The following is a 21695-nucleotide window of genomic DNA, read 5'->3' as shown; positions in this document are numbered from 1 at the left end:
GGACAGGCTGCGGAGAAAGGCGGCGAGCGGCCCGCCGAGGCCTAGGCCGCGCGGCTTACGCGGAGGTCGGCGCAGAGGTGATTCCGAAACCGAGAAAATATATACCCATTCCTATCAGGAGCCCTCAGAGCTGAAGTGTGCCCCCTCCCGCCACGCCCAAGCAGTCCTTTTTCGTGCATTAACATCCCCTCCCCCCCAAAGGAACTATGGAGGCCGCGCCCGGGACCCCCCCGCCGCCGCCATCAGAATCGCCGCCGCCGCCATCGCCGCCATCAACGCCTTCGCCTCCTCCGTGTTCCCCCGACGCCTGCCCGGCCACCCCGCACCTCCTCCACCGCCTCCCGCTCCCTGACGACAGGTCAGGCCCCCGGCCCGGCCGGGGCAGCGTCCCCGGGGGGAGGAAGAGGAGGAGGAGGAGGAAGGGGGGCGGCCGCCATGTTGGGCCGGGCCGCGGAGGAGGAGGAGGAGGAGGAAGGGCGGGGTCGGTGGGTGTCTCTCGCTCGCTCGCTCTTTCTCGCTTGCTTTCTCTCCTGGCCTCATGCGTTTCCCCCCCCTTGCGGCGTTCGCCCGCTCTCCCTCGCTCTCGCTCTGTCTTTTTTGGGCGCCATGCTGAGGGGAAGGTGAGGAGGCGCCCCCCAGACCCCCCGCGCCCGCCCGCCCGCCCTGGGGAGGGGGCGCCGGAGGCCCACGGGGGGTCCAGGCTGCCCCTGCGCCCGGAGCTGGCAGCCACGGGCCCGCCTGCCGGTCGCCTGGCTTCAGGGAAGGGGATGGGGGAGGGGCCCCTTGGACCCTTTTTCGGGGAGAATCTCGAGCAACAGCCCCGCTCTTAGGGGTTTGGAGTTGGGGGTCTCCCAGTCCCCGGCAGTATCCTTTCTCCTGGGGGAGGTGTGTCCTGCCCTACTTGGAAGGGTATCCTACCTTTCTTAGGAGGCAGAAAGTGGGGGTTCGTTCAGTTCTTTTCCATCCTCCTGGGGGGGTCCTTCCTTGGGGGCTCCCTTGCACTATTTTCTTTTTGGCGGGAGGTGTTTCCTAGCTATTCTCTAGAGGGCAAAAGAGGTGGGAGGAATCTCTAGCCCCTTTGATGGAAGCCCCTGCCTCCTTGTTTTTCCTTAAAGGGAGGGGTCCTCTCGGGTTTTCTTAGGTAGGTGATGAGGGGTTTTTTTTGGGCGGGGGGAGCGGGAGAGGTTTGGTTTCCCTTCCTTGGAGGGGAGAGGAAGTGGGCCCCCTTTTTCTCCTGGGGTTCCCTCCTCTTTAGGGCTAAAATGCGGCGCCATCCCTTCCGGAACAGAAAACGAGGGTTCCTTGTGCTTTGGCACAGGGCGAGAGGGAGCGCCCCTTTCCCGTTTATTAAGTGCGAAATGGGCTCGCCCCACGCCCTTCTCTGGACGGTGATAAAGGGCCCAGCCCCGCACGTTCCAGGGCGAAGTTGGCGCCCCGTATCCCCGCTCCAGCACAAGGTTGGGGTGCAGGGTTCGCCCACCCTTTCCTGGTGGGACAGGGGAAGCGGTAGCTAGAGAGTGGATTTGGAAATGGAAGGTTTCAGCTGGCAGGAAAGTGAGCCTTGGAGTGGGGGTGGGGAGGGGAAGAGAACGCACTGGGCAGATGTCTGCCTAGGCGCTGCCCGGCCAGGGGAGTCGCTGAGGACCCTCCCCTAGACTGGGGTCCTAGCTAGGGTTTCTCTGCCAGGCACCACGGCCCCTTCTCCCCACTCCCACCTCCCCTTTTCCCTTTCTCCTTCACAGACCTTACTTTGCCTTTTAAAAGAAATGCCACCCACATTCAGAGACACAAGTGCAGCAGTTTGGTGAGCTTTTACAACAATTTTTTTTTTGTTTTGTTCTGTTTTGTTCTAATTAAATGTATCGTCCTGGGAATCGCAGCCCATCGCAGCCTGACTCCAGTTCCAGGAAATAAACAGATTAGCAAAGGTCTGTTCCGCTAAGCCCACGTTGGGCTTCCGGGCCCCCTCTTGGGGGCAGGTGCATTACTCAAAGGTGCTTACACGCTTTATTCGACCTCTAAGGAGTTCTCTTATTTCAGAAGTGTATGTCTTACAATGGGTTGGGATGGTAAGTAGCCTCTTTTATTGAGTAATTCAATTATCTCCCTCTTTTTGTCCCTTTCCTGCCTGCCTTCCTCCTCGCCTTTAGATCAAAGTGATGCTTGAGAGAGTGAATTTATATGTTCAAATCAGGATTCTAACCCTGTTGAGCCCTTTTAGAGTTGCACATCCTTTTGATGTTTAATTTTTAAAATATGACGTACACAGTTTTCTCCAAAAAAAAGTGTACTGTAACATGACAAAAACCTGAGTAAAAGGCCCATATGTTTTCAAGCCCTTGGTATCCTGATCTTATTTCAATTCATTGCTTTGTCCCCAGCCTTCATCTTTGAAGTAAGTGGATACTTCAAGTCCATTTGTAGGAGACAAAGTTACTGAATTTGGTTTATGATACTTGCATTCAAGTTAATGCTCTCCTTCCCCTTTGCCCCACTTCCCCCAAGAGATTGTGGTACAAATAGGTCCAATTTTCTCATTTTACTCCTGTATCTCTTATGGTGATGGACGCTTAAATTAAGCAAGTCATTTGTAAAGTACTGTTTAAGCACCAAATCTGTAAAGTGTGTCAATACCCAGTCTCCTCTCCTTGTCTCCACTGTTCTTTGTTCGAAAGCACATGCCTGACCGTGAAAAGTTGATGCAAACGTGTTAACACGCCCAGTCATGGTGGAGAGAACACTTCCTTCAGCCCCCAGTCTCCCCTCTCCTACAAGTACAAGGAAAAAACAGTGACAGAAATGACTTGCAGAACCAAACACTGTACTTCTGATGTGTTTTACAAGCATAAGTTCTCCTGTTAAAAGACAGAACACGTTGAAGTTCCGTTTTCCCTCTTGCCCACTTTTGGTCCCTGACATACTTTGTTTAGAGAAAGGTTTTTAACACACAGCCCTCTTCTACTCCAAAAGATCCTGTATCCTTTTTTCCATTCTTAGGAGAAGACAAAGTTCACTGCATTCAGCTGAGGAAACATGTAAATTGCAATTCAGTGGGCCACTTGTTCCTCTCACTGTTCACAACCTAACTGCTGGGAAGTGGCGATTTAGGTGTGTAAAGTCAGTTGTGGGAGGAAGGAATGTCCACACAGTACAGTATCCTGCAAAAAAAATGTCTGAAGCACAAACTGAACACACTATCCAGTGCGCAAGGTCAGCCTAAAAGGAATTGCATTTAAAGTTTCCCCTCCTTTGTGAAATTCCTCTTCCAGGAGCCAAGTGCAGAAACTGGATGCTACAGATGAACCTTCCAAGTTTCAGGAGCTACTAAGTTGCAAAGGGATGCTAATGTAACTTTACTTCAAAATGTTAAGGAAATAAGATTTCTTTTGTCAGTGAGAATTTGAGCAATCATTTATTGAATTTAAAAATATTTCCCCAAACATTTGAAAAGCACTCAGGCATATCTGCACAACGGTTTATTGTTTTTCCGTTCTCAAAGGAGTCTAATGTATCAAATCCAAGAAACCCCAGTAATTATGTCAGACTGTATTCTGGTAGCCTTTGTTTTTGAAATGTCACAGTACTGCCTTTTTTCTCCCCAAAACTGATGTACCAGTATTAGTTAAAATTCAAATTAATGGATGTTGCAAAAAAAAAAAAAAAGGGTATCACTCAGAATCCCTGATTTAACAGCAATTCTCAAACACTTGTAATCTTTAAAATTTTATATTCTCTGGGGAGAGGTTTACTCTGAAAGCAAATAAAAATCTCCCAGTAGAAACAAAATCATTATGACCAGGAAAACATGAATATTCTGGTCCATAAAGTCCCTATTTTTCTTATTCCCCTCAAATTTGCTCTTTACAAGAAAATAGTAGGATTCCCCAAAAGGGCTTTCTAATTCACAGTCTGTCCTATCTTCCAGATAGGGTTTCAATCTGCTCTGAAGGTTTAAATTTTTGATTCTTGAGAGAAGCCAGCTTTTTTTTTTTTAAATGTGGAGCTGTTTTCCAAAGTCACAAAGGTGCCTTTTCCTTCTCCAGGAAGGCTGATCCCAAGGGAAAACTGCTTTGCACCTGTGGTAATGAAAGCTTTCCCAGCTGTTGACTGCCTGGCAAGTTAGAGATGAGTGGTGGACTCTGAATTTGTATGTTTCTGTTCAGTTGAATATGGACAATTTCATATTGGACTGGTTCCGGAGTTTCTCTTTAATAATAATGCCTCGACCTCTGCTTCTTTCTCTTAGATCTTTTCCCTCTGCTGATAGAAAAGGAAATGGATGTCTCAGGGTTGCCTTAATCCGTTAACATTTCTGTGGACATCAGGTCCCAAAACCATCTTGTATAGGCCAGATCCAGTTGCAGTCAATATCTCTATGGTGCAAATTGCTACCTAAACTATTTCCAAGCCTCTGTGGATACCTTATATTGCAGAGAATCTAATTTTGGTCCCTGTGGACTATATCTTCTAGTACCAGAGTGAGTGGTTCTGAGCCAGGTTAGGAGATTGAGTAACAAAATAATTCAGAGCAAATAGTGAAATACTGTTTCTAAACGAGCAAGGCTTGAGTGTGGCAACATTACTGACATAGTAAGGAGAGAAACGATGGTTTCTAATATTTCTGGCAGTTGGTATTTAATAAGCTGATTCAAGGACCTGTAGCAACAGTCTGCTCATAGGTGGAGGGGATCCTGTCAGAATAAATGGTTTGAGGCTGGTTTCATAATTAAAACCTAATGGAAAGAGCGGAAAAGCTGCTTCATTGTCCAGGCGACATATGAAGTTCATTTGGATAAATTAAGGTAAGACATTGTTTGGGGAAGCCAGATTTTATGGATTTGGCTTTCTAAATATCGGCCTAGTCTTTGCTGCAGACCTGTTTTGCTTTTGGTAGTTCATGAAGATGCAGTTTTACCGACTGTGTGAGTTTTTTTTGTTCATTTGGTAATGAGAGGTTACGTGGGCAGTTTTCAAATACATTTCTGACTCTCTTCAGTTGATGGCAAAATGAATGTCATTGCATCCTGCTGCTGGAATAATTTTTTAGCAGAATGGAGGTTATTTGCTCAGAGCATAATCTCCTTCTGGCCAAATTGCTCTGGATAGAGAATCTTGTGTTTTTTTGTCATTTCATGTGTGAATTGGTGACTCAGCTCTCTATTTGTAAGGCAAGTGGTGACATCTTCCGAACATCGAGGGGCAACAGGATATGAAGGAACAGTGTTGGCTTTGGAGGCAGATAAGCTTGTGCTCAGGCCTGGCCCTGCCTGCAGTATACAGGGCACTGATGATAACGCCCACTTCTCAGGGTCACTGCAGTCAAATGGGTATATGCAGGACACCCACCCAATATCTGGCATTCAGTGAGTCTTGGTTTCTTTATCTCCCTGCTGTCCCTACTAGAGAAAAACTCTAAATAGAATTTCCAGTCTGGTGTGTAAACAGAAGTAAGAGTAACATCTGTTATTTTTGAGGGAAGTCAATTTATCTTTCACTTTGTAGGCTTCTGGTCAGCTTATTCAGTTGCAAGGAGCCTATTGGAGTTGAAACTAAGTGGAAGCCATCTTAAGGCATTTCTTGCTTGCATAATGTCCTTATTATAGATGCCAGAACTGTCATGCTGTCTTAAGCTTGTGCTGACTACCTTCGTGTGTTCATCTTTTGCTATTAGGATCTGAGTTAGTGCTACAACCTTGGTAGGCCTCCTGAGAACTGGGAAAGCAGGGCTCTAGCACCTCACCCCCTGCTAGCTGGTCACATCACCTTGAGCAAGTCCTTTACCCTCTCCAGAGCCTCTCAGAGAAACGAGCAAGGTCTGTCCCAGCTCCCAAGATTCTCCCACCCCTTGGTTTGGTAATTTGGTTGAGTTGGTTACAGTTTTGTTCGTCCATTCAGCAGCCAGGCTTGTCCTGTGCTTTTCTTGGAGCAGAAAATTTTGGCGTGTACAAGGAGCCCTTCTCTCCTGCAGACTTTATTTAGAGTTGGGCAGAGGTTGATACCGCCTTTACCAGGCCTCATGTTTCCTTCCTGTGTCTGACCTCCCTTCTGCAGCTCCCAGGTCCCAAAACCCAGCTGCAAGGTAGATGCCTTAAAAATGAATTGCAAGGTTTAGATAAGTGGCTGGGTCACAGGCAGGTCCATCAGAGAAACCTTGGCTCAGCGGCAAGCTCAGCACCTGGTTCCTTTACCCCAGTTGTGCCTGTCCTGGGGTCCCAGAAACTCCAAGGCCATAAAGTTTAATACAGCATGGATGCTGCCTGTTCCTGCCACCCCAGGGTTGGCCTTTTTCTGGTAGAGGGTTGGAGTGGTGGTTGGTTGTCAGGCACGTGGGAGTAGAGTCGGCAGACCGGAAGTGACTGGTGAGCTAATCAGCTCCTAAGTCAGTCAGTTTCCTGGCCTTCCCAAAGGTGTGACCGTGCCCAACTGTCATGTGAAGATCAACATAACCTGCCAGGGCCCTTCTGAGTGCTTCTGCTTTGGCTCACGACAGCTGTATGCTGAGAAACTGAAACAGAGCTGAAGTCACTTGTCCAAGGTCACAGAGCTAGTGTGTGTGTAGGCACAGTTGGAACCCTGGCAGCCTCTGCTGAGCTCTATATCCATGTGCTGCTGTGGATCTGGTATGTTATTTTTCAAACTGCAGCGTGCACCCATTGGTGGGATGTGAAGTCCATTTATTGACTTGTCTCTTGCATTTGAAAAACAAATGGAAGATAGAAAAAAGCAGAATGCAACAAAAGTTAAATGTGACTTCATGAAACATTTGAGAGAAATGTAGAGGAGGAGATGTGGGTCAAGGGCAAAATTTGAGAACCACTGCACATAGAACAGGATGGGATAAGCTATGGCTCTCTGGCCAAAGCCAGCCCACCTATCCTGTTACTGTGAGTAAAGTTTTATTGGAACACAGCTACACCTATTTGTTTCTATCTTCTATGGGTGCCTTTGTGCTAAACAGCAGAGTTGAGTAGTTGGGACAGAAACTCCCAAACCTGAAGTATTTGTTTACTCTCTGGTCCTTTAAAGAAAAAATTTTCTGGCCCCTGCACTGGTATGATACGCCTAGTGCCTGGTGCATCTGAACAGCAGCTGTGGTCGTCATTTTTTGTTGCGGTGGAGGTGGTGGGAAAGTGGGAGGGAATACAAGTATTCCCTTTAAAGTTGGCCCCAGAGAGAATGGAGTGTGCTACTGCCCCTCTGGGACCCGCTGTGGCTCTGTCATCCCTGTGTTCCACTCCTTCCAATGGATGTAGATGCCTAAGCCGAGGCTTTCGAGCCTCTAAATTGAAGGGATTTTCATTCATTAGAAATAATAACTGGAGGCTTGAAATCCAGTGTAGAATTGGATCGCAGCTAACATCCCCGCATGGCTTGACCCAGGGGAGCTGGGCCCAGACGCGAATGTCACTTGGCTAGGTGTCTGTTGCAGGTGGCTTGGAGTATTGCCCTCCTCATTTTCCTAACAGACACCAGGGCTTAGGTTTCCTTGGGATTCCAGGCCCTGCCATTGCTCAGGACACCGGCACAATCCTGGGAACTGCAGCCTCAGCAACAGAGGCAGGCCGAATCCCTGGGGTAGGGGGTAGCTGGCGGCCACTTTCATCTGTTCTTTTGATGCACCGATCATGGATGGTTTTTCATCAGTCACCCTCTGGCCGATCAGGAAGCCCCAGTAAAGACTCGGTGAAATGAGTTTGCAACTAAAGACAGCCCCTCAATGACCTCATGAGAGTTTTAAGTAATCCAGGTTGCTGCCTGGGAAATGGTCCAATGTCTGTGTTGATGACATTGACAAAGAGGGGGTGTGGTGCTGAGATTGATGCTGTGTGTGTGTAGAATATATTCCCAGTCTGTACCTGGCCCTGTGCCGGGCCTTGGGAAACTTGAGGGTGACTGCCAGCCTCTTCTCGGCCCTCCAGGAGCCCACAGGTGACCAGAAGTTTAGTTGTATACAGATAATTACAGTGTTTTTGGTTTTTTTAAGGCTTCAAATGTATTTTATTTCTTCAGTCATGCCATATTTTAATGAGTACACAGTGCTTTCACTTGGCATCAATTAGGAGTGGTTTTGAGACAATTCATTATTCCACCAGCTGGGATGATTACTGATCTCTCCATTCCTTTGGGGTTACTCTGCCAGCAGGGACAGGTTCCATTCTGTTCCAATCTGTGTTGCTGTATATGTGCATGTAGCAACACAGAACGTGGCGCCACTAGCTAATAGTGTTATCGTACTTGTCATGGGAATCCCATGTTCGTTTCTGGTGGATCTACCTTTCCATTATTTGCTGAACTGAGAAATGACTTGTTTTTGGCCAATGGAAACGTTGTGAAGCTGAAGATGGAGCTGCCCCTGCTGGTTTGTTGGAACTTCGCACAAGAGCCCTTGCACAAGAACCATTGTAGTTCTTCATAAGAAATTCTTCAGTGGTGTATGGAGTCCTAGGCCAGGTATCTTTAAGAGGAAAGTACTACTACTTTGTCTTGGGTGAATGGAACCAAATTGATTTCTCTGAAAAGATTATAAACAAGAAGTCTTAGTTCACAAGTTAACTGGTTAGATTTTCCTCTCTGGAATGATAGACATCGTTTGTCCTTGGATGGGAACCAGCATCTTTCCAGCTTTAAGCAATCTGAAGCATGGTTGGCATGAGAAGGTTAAGAAACTCTTTGTTGCGGAGAAGCAAATTTCAGAGGTTGATTGTCAGGAGAAACTTGGATCAGAGAGATACCTTTATCAAGCACATGAGCTGTTTTCAGAATGAGTGGGAGTGGAAGGATAGCTACTCAAGCAAAGACTGACACTGACTCAGATCCTTGTAGCAGGCAGGGCGTTTCCTTGGTCAGCTTGTTTGAAGCTCTACAGAAATGTTCTGTTTAAGTGGTTTGTGTGCTTGGACAAACCCCAGTGTGGATGCACACTTGGGGATGAAGCATTCCTTCTAGTGTTTAGGGGACTTTGAATTTCTTTCCCTTAGATTCTCATTGCTTTCTATCCATCTTGGGATAAGTCCCGTTTGGTTTTCCACTAGGATTCCTTCGGCCTTTCTGTGTACCTCTTATTCCCTTGACTATCCCAATGTCTTTGGTCAGATTTTTTTAATGCCCCAATTCCTCTCATTTGATTGTTGGAAGGACTGTCTTGGCCTCATGTCTTTGCGTAGGGATAGTTTTTACTCCTAGACATTTGTTCTGGGCCAGGTTGGTGCTAAGCATGTGACTCGTGTCGTCTTGGAAGAATTCCATCTATCCTGGAGGTCCCACCACTGCCTTCCCTTCACAGTTGAAACAGGGCACAGAATGTTTAAGGAACTTGTCCAATGTCTTAGTACCTCACTTTGGCATTTTTTAGAATACTGTTTTATATAATCTGTTTTCTGTCTGTATGTCTTATTTTTTCAACTCAAATCTTAGGGGAGGAGTTGTCTGTTGGCCTGATTAGTAAATTATTATTATTCAGGTAATTTCTAATTGTTTCAAGGGTAGCAGTTAAGAGCTGGGCCTGGAGTTAGAAAGTCCTAAACTCAGGTTCTGGTTCTGCTGCTTCATGCTTTGATCATATGGGTGAAATTTCCTCCTATCTCTGAGCCTCAGCTAGCTTTTCTGTAAAATGGACAACTAATGAATCACTACCTAATAGGCTGGTTAATGGGTTACAGTGAGAGCTGAGTAGAACTGGAGAACTCAGCAGCCTGGTGCCTGCATGGAAGTTGCTGTTACAGAATGTTTGGGATGAATACTTCCTGCTGCACTGGACTTTATAAGACTCTGGAGTACCCAGGCAGGTGTTGTAGTTGAGGAAACCAGGGTAGAGAGGGGAGGCCTTGGTGAGGAGTGGTGGAGGCCCCAACCCAGGGTTACCATTCTCTGCTGGGAAATTAACTTAGGACCTTGACACACACTTTTTACCTTGCTAAGATTATCCTTACTTAGGGCATCTTTTTTAACTTTTTATTTTACAAATTTTCTAACATATTAAAGAGAAAAGAAAATAGTATCACAGCCCACCAAATACCCCTCACCTAGTTTCAGCAGTGGTATACATTCTGCCAGTTTTGATTCATGTCACTTACCTCCATCTCCCTAGCATATTTTAAAGCAGATCCCAGATCTTAGTTCATTTCACCTGGAAATTCTTCAGTATGAATCTCTAGCGTTAAAGATTATTTAAACATAACCACAAAACCATAATCATACCTAGCAAAACCAGGGTTTAGATTTCTCCAGTTTCCCCCACATTGACTTCTGGTGGTAGGTGTGTTCGTGTCTGGGTCCTGGCAACTGGCAGGCTGTCCTGCTCATGTTGAAGTGAGGGTTCAGGGAGCTGGTAGTCTAGGGTGCTGGTGGTTTGGCTTCTCTTCTCCTGTCTTTGGTCGTTGTTTGCAGCCTGGTGGTGTCAGTGATGTGAGCGTGTTACCATGGAAATAGTGTGATGTCACAGAGCCAGTTATGACCATGGCTGAGAATGTTGACAGGAAGGGAGATACAGAGCCCGTTTACTCTTGATTTCTGGTCGATGAACCTAGGTTGTAAGGACACTGAAAAACATGTGCAAGACCTAGAGGTTTATTTCAAGAATTTCCTGCCTCTGAAAATCCCTCAGTGAGGTTCCCCTCCCCAGGGCTGCTTCACATGCTAAATTGAGGGAAGATCTTGAGGCCTTCCCCAGGCGCGAGCCCTGAGCCAATTTTCTAAAGGAAAGCCTTTGTTCCTAGTAAAGGACTGTCCCGAAGGGTTGGATTTGGGGTTCCTGGACTTCTGCATTTAGGCCTGTCCTTAAACATTTGAAGAGGCAGAGCCTCATTGCAATTTTTGTAATTTTGTCCCTAGTTAATGGGTCATTCAGAGCCTACCCAGGCAATTTGTTGGAAAGTTCGGTCAGTTAATGATCATAACCCTGACCTTCACATTAACCTAGCCGTCTCTTGTCAAGGGCTCTCATGATCTTCAGGTAATAGCCGCTGCTCCCATGAGTTTCCATCTTTATTGTTTTCTTTCTCCCCCCCCCTCCCCCTTTCTCTCCTCCCTCCCCTCCCTTTCTGGTAAACAAGATGGATCCACAAATCCAGGCCCCTTTCAACTTCCATCCAACTCTCTTGTCTAGAGAATTTCCATGTTGCCGAGCTTTGTTTTCTGTAAGGCACCTTTGTCCTTTCTCCCTGGGGCTCAACTCTCCCTCCTAGTTAGCCACTTGGTTACTCTCTGGTACCACCTCGATTAGAGCTGAGAAAGGGGAGATGTCCATTTGTTGGTTTCATTAGGATTTGTTGGGAGAGGATGGTGCACAGCTGGATCAAGAGAAGTGGGACCTTGTTGGTCACCAGTTAGCAGTGGTCCCAAAGGGAAGTTGGCTGTATTTTCTTCTTAGAGAAATACTTCCCAATGCACATTCAGCCAGTAATGTAAGGTTATTTATGCAGAGGTTCACTCATGCTACCTGGTTCTTAAAACCAGTAGCTACTATTTCTGGTACTTACTTAGCACCTGCCCCCATCCTTTAACCCTCACAACCTCTTGAGGTGGGGACTGTAGTTATCCATTCTACAGATGAGAAACCTGAGGCTAAGGTTATGTGTACCCAGAGCATACTCTAGGGAAGAGGAAGAGCTAGTTCAGTTAGTTGGCCTGCAGAAAAAAGCCAGATGCCCAAATCTGTAGGCTTGGTGGGTGGGGCCAGCCTACTTTGAAACTTGGTAAAAGTACTGTTTTTGCCAAGCCCATGGTATATGATGAACCCAACATGCTTCTTTGTCCTGTGGAGTTGGCTGAAGGGCCATCCAGATCTATTCTTTGACCTGAGAGGAAGAGGTGGTTGTTACCAGTTCTTGGAATGGAAACTTAAATGCCCCGGAAGCTTAGTCCAGGAGGCAAAAGGCAGATCTGACTCTAGGCAAAGCATTGGCCTCTTCCCAGTTCCTCCCAGGCGCCTGTTCCAAGTCTGTCTCCCAGCATGGTTGGTTTCCTGTCCCTGAAGGCTCTGGAAGGCCGGCCCTGCTGCAGCCATCCTGGGGCATTGCTCTGGGAATAAGGTGGCCTCTGCCCAGGCCCCTGCTTCAGGATCCCTCCTGCATGCTGGTCTCAAGAGGGCTTGGCAGGTCTTGATTGAAATGATTAGCGCAGTGGGGCTTCCCCCACTTTTCTTGGGGGATTATGTCACAGTCTATTAAGCGCGCTCCCTCGGTATTTAATCCCTCTCTGACATGGATTTTGCTGGCCGCCTGTGAAGTGGCAACACTTAAACCTGGTTGCTGTTTTGTGGAGACTGCCTTTGTGCACTTGTGTCCATGGCCCTTAGGGTTTCTACCCCCTGTCCCAGTTGGTTTGATTTTCTTTCTGTTGAATAGAGTCTGAAGGAAATAGACCTTGTATTCATGTAGGACAGTTAGCTGGGACTCCCTTTTGTTAGCAGAGGGCACCCCCTCAGGTGACCAGAGGTTAGCCCAGGGCTCTGAGGAGTTTGAGAGCATGGTGTGGCCAGATGGCACTGAGAATGCTCAGTGGTCAATCGAATGTCTTTTATCAGACTTCTGGGAGCCTGGGCAGTTCCTGTTGGACTATGCTCCCTCTATCCCTGTTGTGGGGTTCTGGGTACTTTATGCCCATGTCAGCTTTTTCCTCTCTAGACTAAAGTGTCGCGAGTGATGCTCTTTATAGCTTTTCTTAATGGATACCAGCCTTTATGTCTCTGATCTGTCTCTGGGCCTTCCCCAGCTCCATTGTGTCTGTCTGTCTAGTGTCTCTGTCTCCATGTATTTCCCCTGAGGTGTGGCCACCCAGCCTGACCCAGTGTTCTCAGAAGCACACATCTTGTATCCAGTAACCACTCTCCCAGTGTCTTCCACAACTCCAGGCAGCAGGAACTTGCCATGCCATTGAATAACAGCTTCTCCCTTGGGTTGACGAGCTTGAGCTCGCCAAAACCAGTTTCCCCAGTCCGGTGGCACTTCTGTGGGTGAGGCCATTCCAGCAGAATTGCCTTCGTCCCATGAGAGCTTTGCCCCCCCTCGTTTTGTGGACCACACCCGAGCCGGAAGGTGCCTCACTTGTCAGGAATGCTGCCTTCTCCAAAGCTTACTGGGCGTCTTCCTATAGGGCCAGCCCAGGACGACCAGGCCCTTTACAAGGAAACAACACGAGACACATATCGGCCATCTCTCTGTATTATTTCCTTTGAAACATCAGAGTTTTGTGTCCTGCATTCTATGTTTAAGAGCTGCCCTTGACCTCTGCTGGGGTATCTATGGGGCTGGACCACTTGGATTTTAAGCTGATCTGACCCCTCTGAATTGGGAATGAGAGTTAATGAGTGTTTACATGGCCACTCTTGAAGGTCTTGACATTTAGGGAGCAGCACCAAGGCAGACAAAGGGCAGTGAAGGGCCCCCAGAGAAGTGGTCAGTTTGTTATTTCCCCACAATGTGTGATGGGGCTGGGGGCTCTCGGGGATGCTTGCCTCATGAGCTTGTTCCCACAGTGACCCCAGGCCCTTCTGAGTGGCCTTTTCTGCCCAGATTAGTTCCCTTTGTCGTTAGCCTTTGAGTCCTGGGTTCGTTACGTTACTCTATGTTATCTTCGGTTTGGGTCATAGTTCATTGATAAGGCAATTTTTATGCCCTCACACATACTTTTCCATGTCATGCATGAGGACCCTTAGGAACGTTTTAAATTTTTTTAATTTTTATTTATTTTTAAACCGGCTTCTGTACTTGTGAGAACTGTCTATGGGTTTGGCTCAAAAACTTGGTTCTTTTCCCAGCTGCTCCTTTCTTAACCCTATTTATCCCTTCCCCACCTACCCCACAGATCTTTAGACATTTAGAGTCCTATTGGCAGCATCTGTCATGTCAGAAGAGCACTTCTATTTTTTAAGAACTGGGGTAGAGTGGGGGTGGTATTTGGGGGAATTGACAAAGATAGGAAATCTAGGCTGGGGGGCCAGAAGGATTACCCAGAGGTGAGGCAAGTCAGTTGGGAAACAAGGGGGTAAGCAGCAGGTGGTGGCTGACCCCTTCTGCAGACACTCTGACTGCTGTCATGTGAGGACCTTGCGAGGCGTCTGGAGCCTAGGACCCTTTCCCTCACCTCTTTTAGCCTCTCAGTTCCCCCTGCCTCCAGCCCAGAGCCATGGAACTGATGGTGTGGGTCAGACCCCAGAGTCTATTCACTAATGTGTCTTTCGGGGCTTTTGTGTTCTTAGGCCTGCTTGTGGGTAGGGCCCAGGAATCTGCGGCCATCCAAGCCTGGTTCAGAACCATGGCCTTCTCTCCACTGTGCACAACTACCACCCTCAGCTCACGGGGCACATCCATAGATCTGTGGCCAAGTGGTGACCCCAGGCCACTGCACATGGGAGGGATGCTGGTCCATGTTCCCTGAGAGAAGCAACGTGTAGTCCTAGGGAACAGTTTGGGAAATACTGCTCCAACAGTGTCGGTCCCTGTCCCCTCCCCCAGCCCCTAGCCAGGGTAGCTGGGAGCAGATGCAATCCTTTTGGGAGAAGGGCGGGGGTGAGATGGAAGGCAGTGGACCTCATATCCTGTCCATCCAAGGCCTCTGGCAGTGGGTACAGGTCTCCACAGCATTCAGATCGTCCGTTCCTGCCAGCCTTCGCCAGCCCAGAGCACTCAAGCTCTCCTCTCAAACCCACGTTCATGTTGGCTTTGGGGTCGGTTTATAGGGAAGATGGTGAGTTGGAAGAAGGTGAACTGGAAGATGATGGGGCAGAGGAGACCCAGGACACCTCCGGAGGGCCTGAGAGGAGCAGGAAAGAAAAGGGGGAGAAGCACCACAGTGATTCAGACGAGGAGAAGTCTCACAGGAGACTGAAGCGGAAGCGGAAGAAAGAGCGGGAGAAAGAGAAGAGGAGATCGAAGAAGAGGAGGAAATCTAAACACAAGGTAAGTCTGGAGGGTTCACAGGGCCTGTTGCCTGGACCTGGACCTGGACCTGGCCGAGAGCCCGAGGGGCCGAGCTCATCTTGTCAGGCCAAAGAGCACTCTTAATAGTGTTGTTTTTCCCTTCCCCAAATTGGATCAAGACCTTTTTTAAAAGAGTTAGTAGCTCATGCTCCATTGCTGCTAAATGCCCCTAGGTGAGGTATTTCATGGAGCGCACAGAGCCCTTCCAGCACATTCCCCCAGGCTGACTACCGGAGTGGCCTGCCTGCAGCAGAATCACTGAGTCCACTTCCTCTGTCATTGCAGCGCCATGCGTCCTCCAGCGATGACTTCTCCGACTTCTCTGATGACTCTGATTTCAGCCCCAGTGAGAAGGGGCACCGCAAGTACAGAGAGTACAGCCCCCCGTACGCACCGGTGAGTGACTGCTGGTCAGGGGCTCCATGGAGTAAAACTGCTGTGTTTACTGAGCACCTTGCCCAATGCTGGGCATTCTTGCATGGCATGTGACACGGATTTTAATCCTGCAAGATGAGGTGCCTTTATAACCCTTTTACAGGTGAGGGAACAGACTCAGAAAACTTCAACCAGGTTGCACAGCTCTGAAGTGCAGGAATGGGGGGTTTCAACCCAGTTAGTGGTCGATCTCTGTAAGCCATGATGTTAGCACTTCTCGATGCCACTTCTTCCCGTAGCCTTGGCAGTGTGTCTCCTATCCCCAAGAAAGATGCTGATTTTTCCCTGTCATAGCTGACTGTTTTCCACTGTTCAGAAATTACTTTTGTGGAAAATTGGCAAGAGACCGAAATGGTTACAGGAGTAAATTATATCTCTGACCTTAAACATAAAGTTAAATTATTCAGTTTGTATACTATCTTCCCCCCAGTAAAACTGATAAGAAAAAACATCAACATGGATTTTTGAGTATTGATAAAAAATGCTTTTAAAACTAGTAGCTCTTAAAGATGTCCCAGGTATCATGTGACTCAGCATCATCCATCATTACAGATAATTTATTGTAAGGCATAGTTGACATTGATCTACCACTATAGATTCAGACTTTAAACCTGAGGGAGGCAGGGAAGGGAGGGAACGCCAGGAGCTTTAATTGGGAACTGGGTGTTGAGAGGCATTTTAAGATCCTCTAAAGTAGTTGTATTTGTCTACCTATGTTTTGTATTTTCTCTCTTTTTTTTTTTTTTTATAATGAATGGATTATTTTAAATAATAGACTTTATTTTTTTTAGAGCAGTTCTAGGTTTATAGAAAATTGAGCAGATAGTACAGTTCCCTACCCACCTAACCTCGTTTTTCCTGTTAACATTTTGCATTAATGTACATTTGTTGTAATTGATGAGCCACATTGACACATTATTAGAGTCCGTACCTTTATATTAGGGTTTTACAGTTCTTTGGGTTTTGACAAATGCATCAAGTTATGTATTCACCATGTGCTATCATATAAAATAGTTTCAATTCCCTAAAAATCTCCTCTGCTTCACTTACTCACCCTCCCTTCCCCCTGTCTTTTTACTGGGCTCATACAGTATGTAGCCTTTTTAGATTAGCTTTTTTCAATTAGCAGGATGTGTTTATGGTTGCTCTGTGTCTTTTATAGCTCCATAGCTCATTTCTTTTAATTGCTGAATAATAAATGCTCCACTGTCTGGATGTGCCACAGTTGGTTTATCCATTCACTGCCTGAGGACATTTTGGTGCCTTCCATTTATATATATATATATATTTAACTTCATCTAATATCTCCTGGCACTAGCACACTTTGGAAAGCATCATTTGAAATAGCTTTCTAGTTTGGTTGCCAAGCAGGTCATTAATTGAATTCCAAGACCCCAGGAAAATTTTGAACAGGAAGCACCCCCCTTGTCTACCAGTCCCCCCCCAATGAGATTGCTCTATAACCTTGGAAAATACTCCCCTTTCTCCTTGGTTCTTCAGGGACTGTGGGGTCTGTGCTTCTCAATTTTCTTTCAAGCTGTGGCCTTTCTGAGGAACAGAAACATCTGGGCCTTCTACCCAGATCTCACTCAGGTGGAAACCAGTCCCCAGAGTGGCTGGGGGCTGGTGTGTCTCTCCAGGGACAGTGGGGATCTTGGTCTGCGCCCAAGGCCTCGGGGCCTGCTCACCTTCCTTTCCCTGTCAGTCCCACCAGCAGTACCCCCCATCGCATAGCACATCCCTGCCCAAGAAGTCCTACTCCAAGATGGACAGCAAAGGCTATGGCATGTATGACGACTACGAGAACGAGCAGTACGGGGAGTATGAGGGCGACGAGGAGGAGGACATGGGCAAGGAGGACTACGACGACTTCGCCAAAGAGCTGAACCAGTATCGGCGTGCCAAGGAGGGCAGCAGCCGGGGCCGAGGTGAGACCCTGGCGCTTCTCCAGGGCAGGAGTCTGAGCAGACCTGGTGTTGGGGGCTGGAGGGGTGGTGCAGAGTGAGACAGGCCTGGTTGGCCCAGTGCTCACAGAGCCTTGTCCAGGAGAGGAGACAGGCTGTCGTTAGAGATGAGTAGAGGAGAGGTTCGGGGCAGTAGCTACATGGGAAGGGGGGCCAGTGCTGAGACCTGGTTGGGGATGGAGCCAGGCTGTTATGAGGCAGGGAAAGGAAGAATTCACTTCCTGGTCAGGTGTGAGGAGAAAGAAAAGGGACAGCTTCTCACATCTGGGTCAGGGTGACTGACAGCTGGCTGCCCTAACCCTCAGTGGCTCCCTCCCCCATCCTCTCTGCTCATATCACCTGACCAGGTGTAACTGCAGCCTGTGGGCCTGCCACACCTCTGAACCTTGAACTGTGGCAGTTAGGAGGATGGTGGGGGAGGGCAGTACACTGAGACCCAGCCTGGCCTCCTAGAATCATCTTCTGCCAGTGAGATTTCCCACTTCAAGGGGTTTCCAGAACCTTCCAGCTTGGCGGTGCTTAGCCTCGCCTAAGGCCCAGCTTGTTTGAGTGGCCTTTCATCCCTTCTTTCTTGCAGCCGTCTTTCATGGACATCTCCCTGGACAGGTCCTGCTCTTTGGGGAGATTCTAGGCCAACACTGTCCAGTGGAAGCAGAATGCAAGCCATCATCTGACTTACAGTTTCCTAGCAGTCACGTTAGAAAATAAAAGCAAACAGATGAAATTAACTTTAACAATATGTTTTATCCACCTAATATATTCAAAATCTTATTTCAGCATATTAGCAAAATAGGCAGATATGGTGTTTTATATTCCCTCTTTTTTTTTTTTTAAATAAGTTTTTAAAATCTAGATGTTCTTTATACTCAAAGCATCTCTTAGTTTGGTCAGCCACATTTCTGGTGCTTAGTAGCCACATGTGGTTGGTGGCTACCATATTGGACAGTGTGGCTTTCATTGTAGTGAGTGCTGTAGCAGTCATGTGCCACAATGCTGAGGCACAGCCATCAAGGGGACCAGGGGAACCGTTAGTCTGCCTGGGGAGTTGGGAAGGCTTCTTGGAGGAGTTTGAGGAAATGACTGATTTCAGGGGCAAACAATGGGTTAACATCTCTCTTGTTGGTGGGGTCTGCTCCCCCTCAGGCACTCACTTTCTGAATCACCGTGCAGGCAGCCGAGGCCGTGGCAGGGGCTACCGGGGCCGAGGAAGCCGCGGAGGGTCTCGAGGCCGAGGCATGGGCCGGGGCAGCCGAGGCAGGGGCAGAGGCTCCATGGGAGACCACCCAGAGGACGAAGATGACTTTTATGAGGATGAGATGGATGTAAGGTTTTCTACCGCTCAGGGGTAGGGGAGTGGCTGGTGGGCTGTATGTGCTGTTGGGGGTGGCTTGTAAGACTAAGGAGGAACGAAAGCATCAGATGGCAGGTTTACGTGTTTTAAATGTTCATATGTGATTTTTGGAAGTCACAAAACCTTCATATGGTTCAAACTGAAAAGATACCAGAGGGTGAGCTGTGAAAATTACCTCTTCCTCCCATTGTCCCAGTGACTTAGCTCCTGTCCCTGCAGACAAGGTTCCTGAATTTGCTCTGAAAATGTTTTAGGCCTTTGCGGTCATGGGTGCTATTTATTCACTGCTCTTTGCGTGTGTGCATGTGCATGCACCCCCCCCCCACCATACACATACCCCTTGCTTGCAGAGGACAGCTACCACTCACTATTCTGTCCCTGCCAAGATCTTTTTGTGCGTTCTTTGTTACAGCCGCACAGCTGTCCCTTATGTACAGAGGTGCCCTAATGGATTTGCCCAGGAGGTGGGAGTTTGAAGACTGATGACTGCAGGGAAAGGATTAGGACCATCCACCACTCAGGCTGGGGCGTGTGAGGAGGGGCACAGGCCCAGATTTCTCACCTGCTTTTCTGAGTCTCAAGTTGTCCTTGAAACAAAAAGGCAAAGGGGGCAGAATGTATAGTTAGGGACTGTGTTCATTGTTCCCTGTGTGAACCTTCTTTTTGAAATTCCAGTATGGAGAGTGTGAGGAACCAATGGGAGATGACGATTATGACGACTATTCTAAGGAGCTGAACCAGTACCGCCGGTCCAAGGATGGCCGAGGACGAGGTGGGCAGGGGCCCCCGGAGATGGCTAGTCGGTGGGGCTCCTGGCAGCTGTTGGAGTTGGGTTCTGGGGAGAGGCAGCGGTTGACACCATTTCTCTCTGCAGGGTTAAATCGGGGCCGTGGCCGGGGTTCCCGTGGTCGAGGCAAAGGGATGGGCCGGGGCCGTGGTCGAGGTGGTAGCCGAGGAGGAATGAACAAGGGTGGAATGAACGATGACGAAGACTTCTATGATGATGACATGGGCGTGAGTCGACTCTTCATTCTGATCTGATACGTTTAGCCAAGGCCCCTCCTTGGGTTTTTTTCTCCCCTTTAATGAGTTCTTTGAGGCTGAACTTGGCCCTTGCTCCCAGCAGCCGTTCCCCATAGGGCCAATAAGCACTAATCATCTCTCACGAGGGATGCACTGCTGGTGAGACCCTCTATTCTTAAAACCACGTCTGTGTAGCACCTGTAGTCACTCATAATGAGTCTCTAAGATTCGGAAGGTTCTAGGTGACCCACCCAGTTATCCCTGGACAGTTTATAGGAAGGGCTGCCTCTGCCTCTGGGAGGTGGATGTTTTTTCTGCACAGGTGTGTGTGCTCGAGTTTTTGTTGCCAACAGCTCCAGCCAGAGCTTTTCTTGTCTGAGCAGCACTCCATGCCGTGGGGCTCAGACCCCTCCTGGCCTCAGTGTCAGATGTAACTGGCTGGTCACTGACATGAGGACACTTCTGTCACCTCTGCCAGCCAACTCCTGTCACTCGTCTTCACTCAGAGACCATCTCCACCTGCACCACCAGGGCCTTCACTGCCCTCCCTTTTCATTCCCTATTACATTCACACTCTGTCCCTAACAGGATGGAGGTGGAAGCTACCGGAGGAGCGACCATGACAAGCCCCACCAGCAGTCCGACAAGAAAGGCAAAGTCATCTGCAAATACTTCGTGGAGGGGCGGTGCACGTGGGTAAGGGGCCAAAGGACCTGGGTGCCTGGAGCAGGGCAGCAACCTCCCAGAGGACACGCAGGCCCCTGGGAATATTCCAGAGGCCACACTCAGGGGGCAATGTTTGGGTTGGGGGCCAGTGATTAACTACCAAGAGGTGTCTGTGGGGCCTGGAAGACTCAGTTCTTTTCTCAGAGGGACTAAGGGGCCAGAGCAAGATGACACATCTGCGTTTTCCTGGTTTGAGGAAGATTTTTGTGGCCAAAGTTTTCAAATCCATATGGCATCAAATGTCATATTAGGATTGATGCTAATGCAAAGATGTAACATTCTGATTGGTTATTGAACTTTAGTATTGGAGAGGGAATTATTAAGACATCCATAGAAAAGGAGTGGGAACCAGGCAAGCCTTGAACTTCACAACAGAATTGTGAATGCTACAAGGTGGACCAGTGGCCACAGAATCCTGACGGGAACAGTAGCACAGTGTTAGTTCAATCAGCCAGCTCTGTATTCCCATGTAGCGGCAGTGGACAGATAGTAGGAAGCATGCACCCAGGGAATGCTGCACTTATGTATATGTCTTAGAAAAATAGGTATTTTAAACAAGTGTGCATATGTATGTAAAATACTCCTTACTATAGTCAATTCATATTATACAGTAATTTCTTTCTTTCACCTGGTGGTGGCTGGATTATGTCCAACTGCAAATAATGAAAATGCAACTTTGCTAGCTTAGACACACAGATGTTTATCCCTCGGAACAGAATATAGGGTGGGTAGACAATACTGAGTTGGAGCAGTGGTCAGTGGCACACTGGGGGACCCAAGCTCCTTCCTAGGTTTTATTCTGCCATTCTTAAGCATGTGGTTTTTGTCCTCATGGTTGCACAATGGCTGCTGTTCCTCCAGGCATCACATTTTAGGGCTAAGGGGAAGAAAAATAGGTGGTGGGATTTTTAAAAAATTGAAGCAGTGTTGTCCTCCTTGGAGACTTCTGCCTATACCGATTGCTGGGACTTTAAGGGAAGCTGGGAAATGGAATATTTTTAGCTGGGCACGTTCTCCCCCAGACAAAACTGGGGTTCTGTTAGGAAGAAGCATGGGGCTGGATGTCATGCAGCAAATGGTGAAAAATAGTAGGTAAGAGAAAAGAGAAGAGAAGGAAGAGTTAGGAGGAGGCAGTGAAAGGCAAGGAATAGAGACAGGAGGAATGGGGGCATGAGGAGGGAGGCAGGGGCCCGAGAGGGGAGCGCACACATGGTCAGAAGTATGAAGTTGGTGAGAAACCTGCCCTTTCCCTCACAAGGGAGGATTCGTTCTGTTGTT

At 48.1% G+C, this 21695-nt stretch overlaps 1 protein-coding gene across 2 annotated transcripts in view; it reads left to right on the top strand.

Moving 5' to 3' along the window:
- The first annotated feature begins 206 nt into the window (after window positions 1-206).
- ZC3H4 (zinc finger CCCH-type containing 4) overlaps window positions 207-21695 on the top strand; it is a 34737-nt gene continuing 13248 nt past the window's right edge. Inside the window, exons 1-8 of one of the 2 annotated variants that reach the window (XM_087826795.1) lie at window positions 207-358; window positions 14678-14897; window positions 15204-15314; window positions 17059-17281; window positions 18488-18639; window positions 19344-19440; window positions 19543-19682; window positions 20280-20387. In XM_087826795.1, coding sequence (XP_087682921.1) covers window positions 207-358; window positions 14678-14897; window positions 15204-15314; window positions 17059-17281; window positions 18488-18639; window positions 19344-19440; window positions 19543-19682; window positions 20280-20387 — 1203 coding nt within the window. Of the gene's footprint in view, window positions 359-420; window positions 621-14677; window positions 14898-15203; window positions 15315-17058; window positions 17282-18460; window positions 18640-19343; window positions 19441-19542; window positions 19683-20279; window positions 20388-21695 lie in introns of those variants that run through there. The other variant, XM_087826794.1, reaches the window with a different exon arrangement.

Source organism: Miniopterus natalensis, chromosome 18, assembly GCF_054644295.1.
Source record: "Miniopterus natalensis isolate mMinNat1 chromosome 18, mMinNat1.hap1, whole genome shotgun sequence".
NCBI classification, from domain to species: domain Eukaryota; kingdom Metazoa; phylum Chordata; class Mammalia; order Chiroptera; family Miniopteridae; genus Miniopterus; species Miniopterus natalensis.
This window is presented reverse-complemented; position numbering and strand designations above follow the sequence as displayed.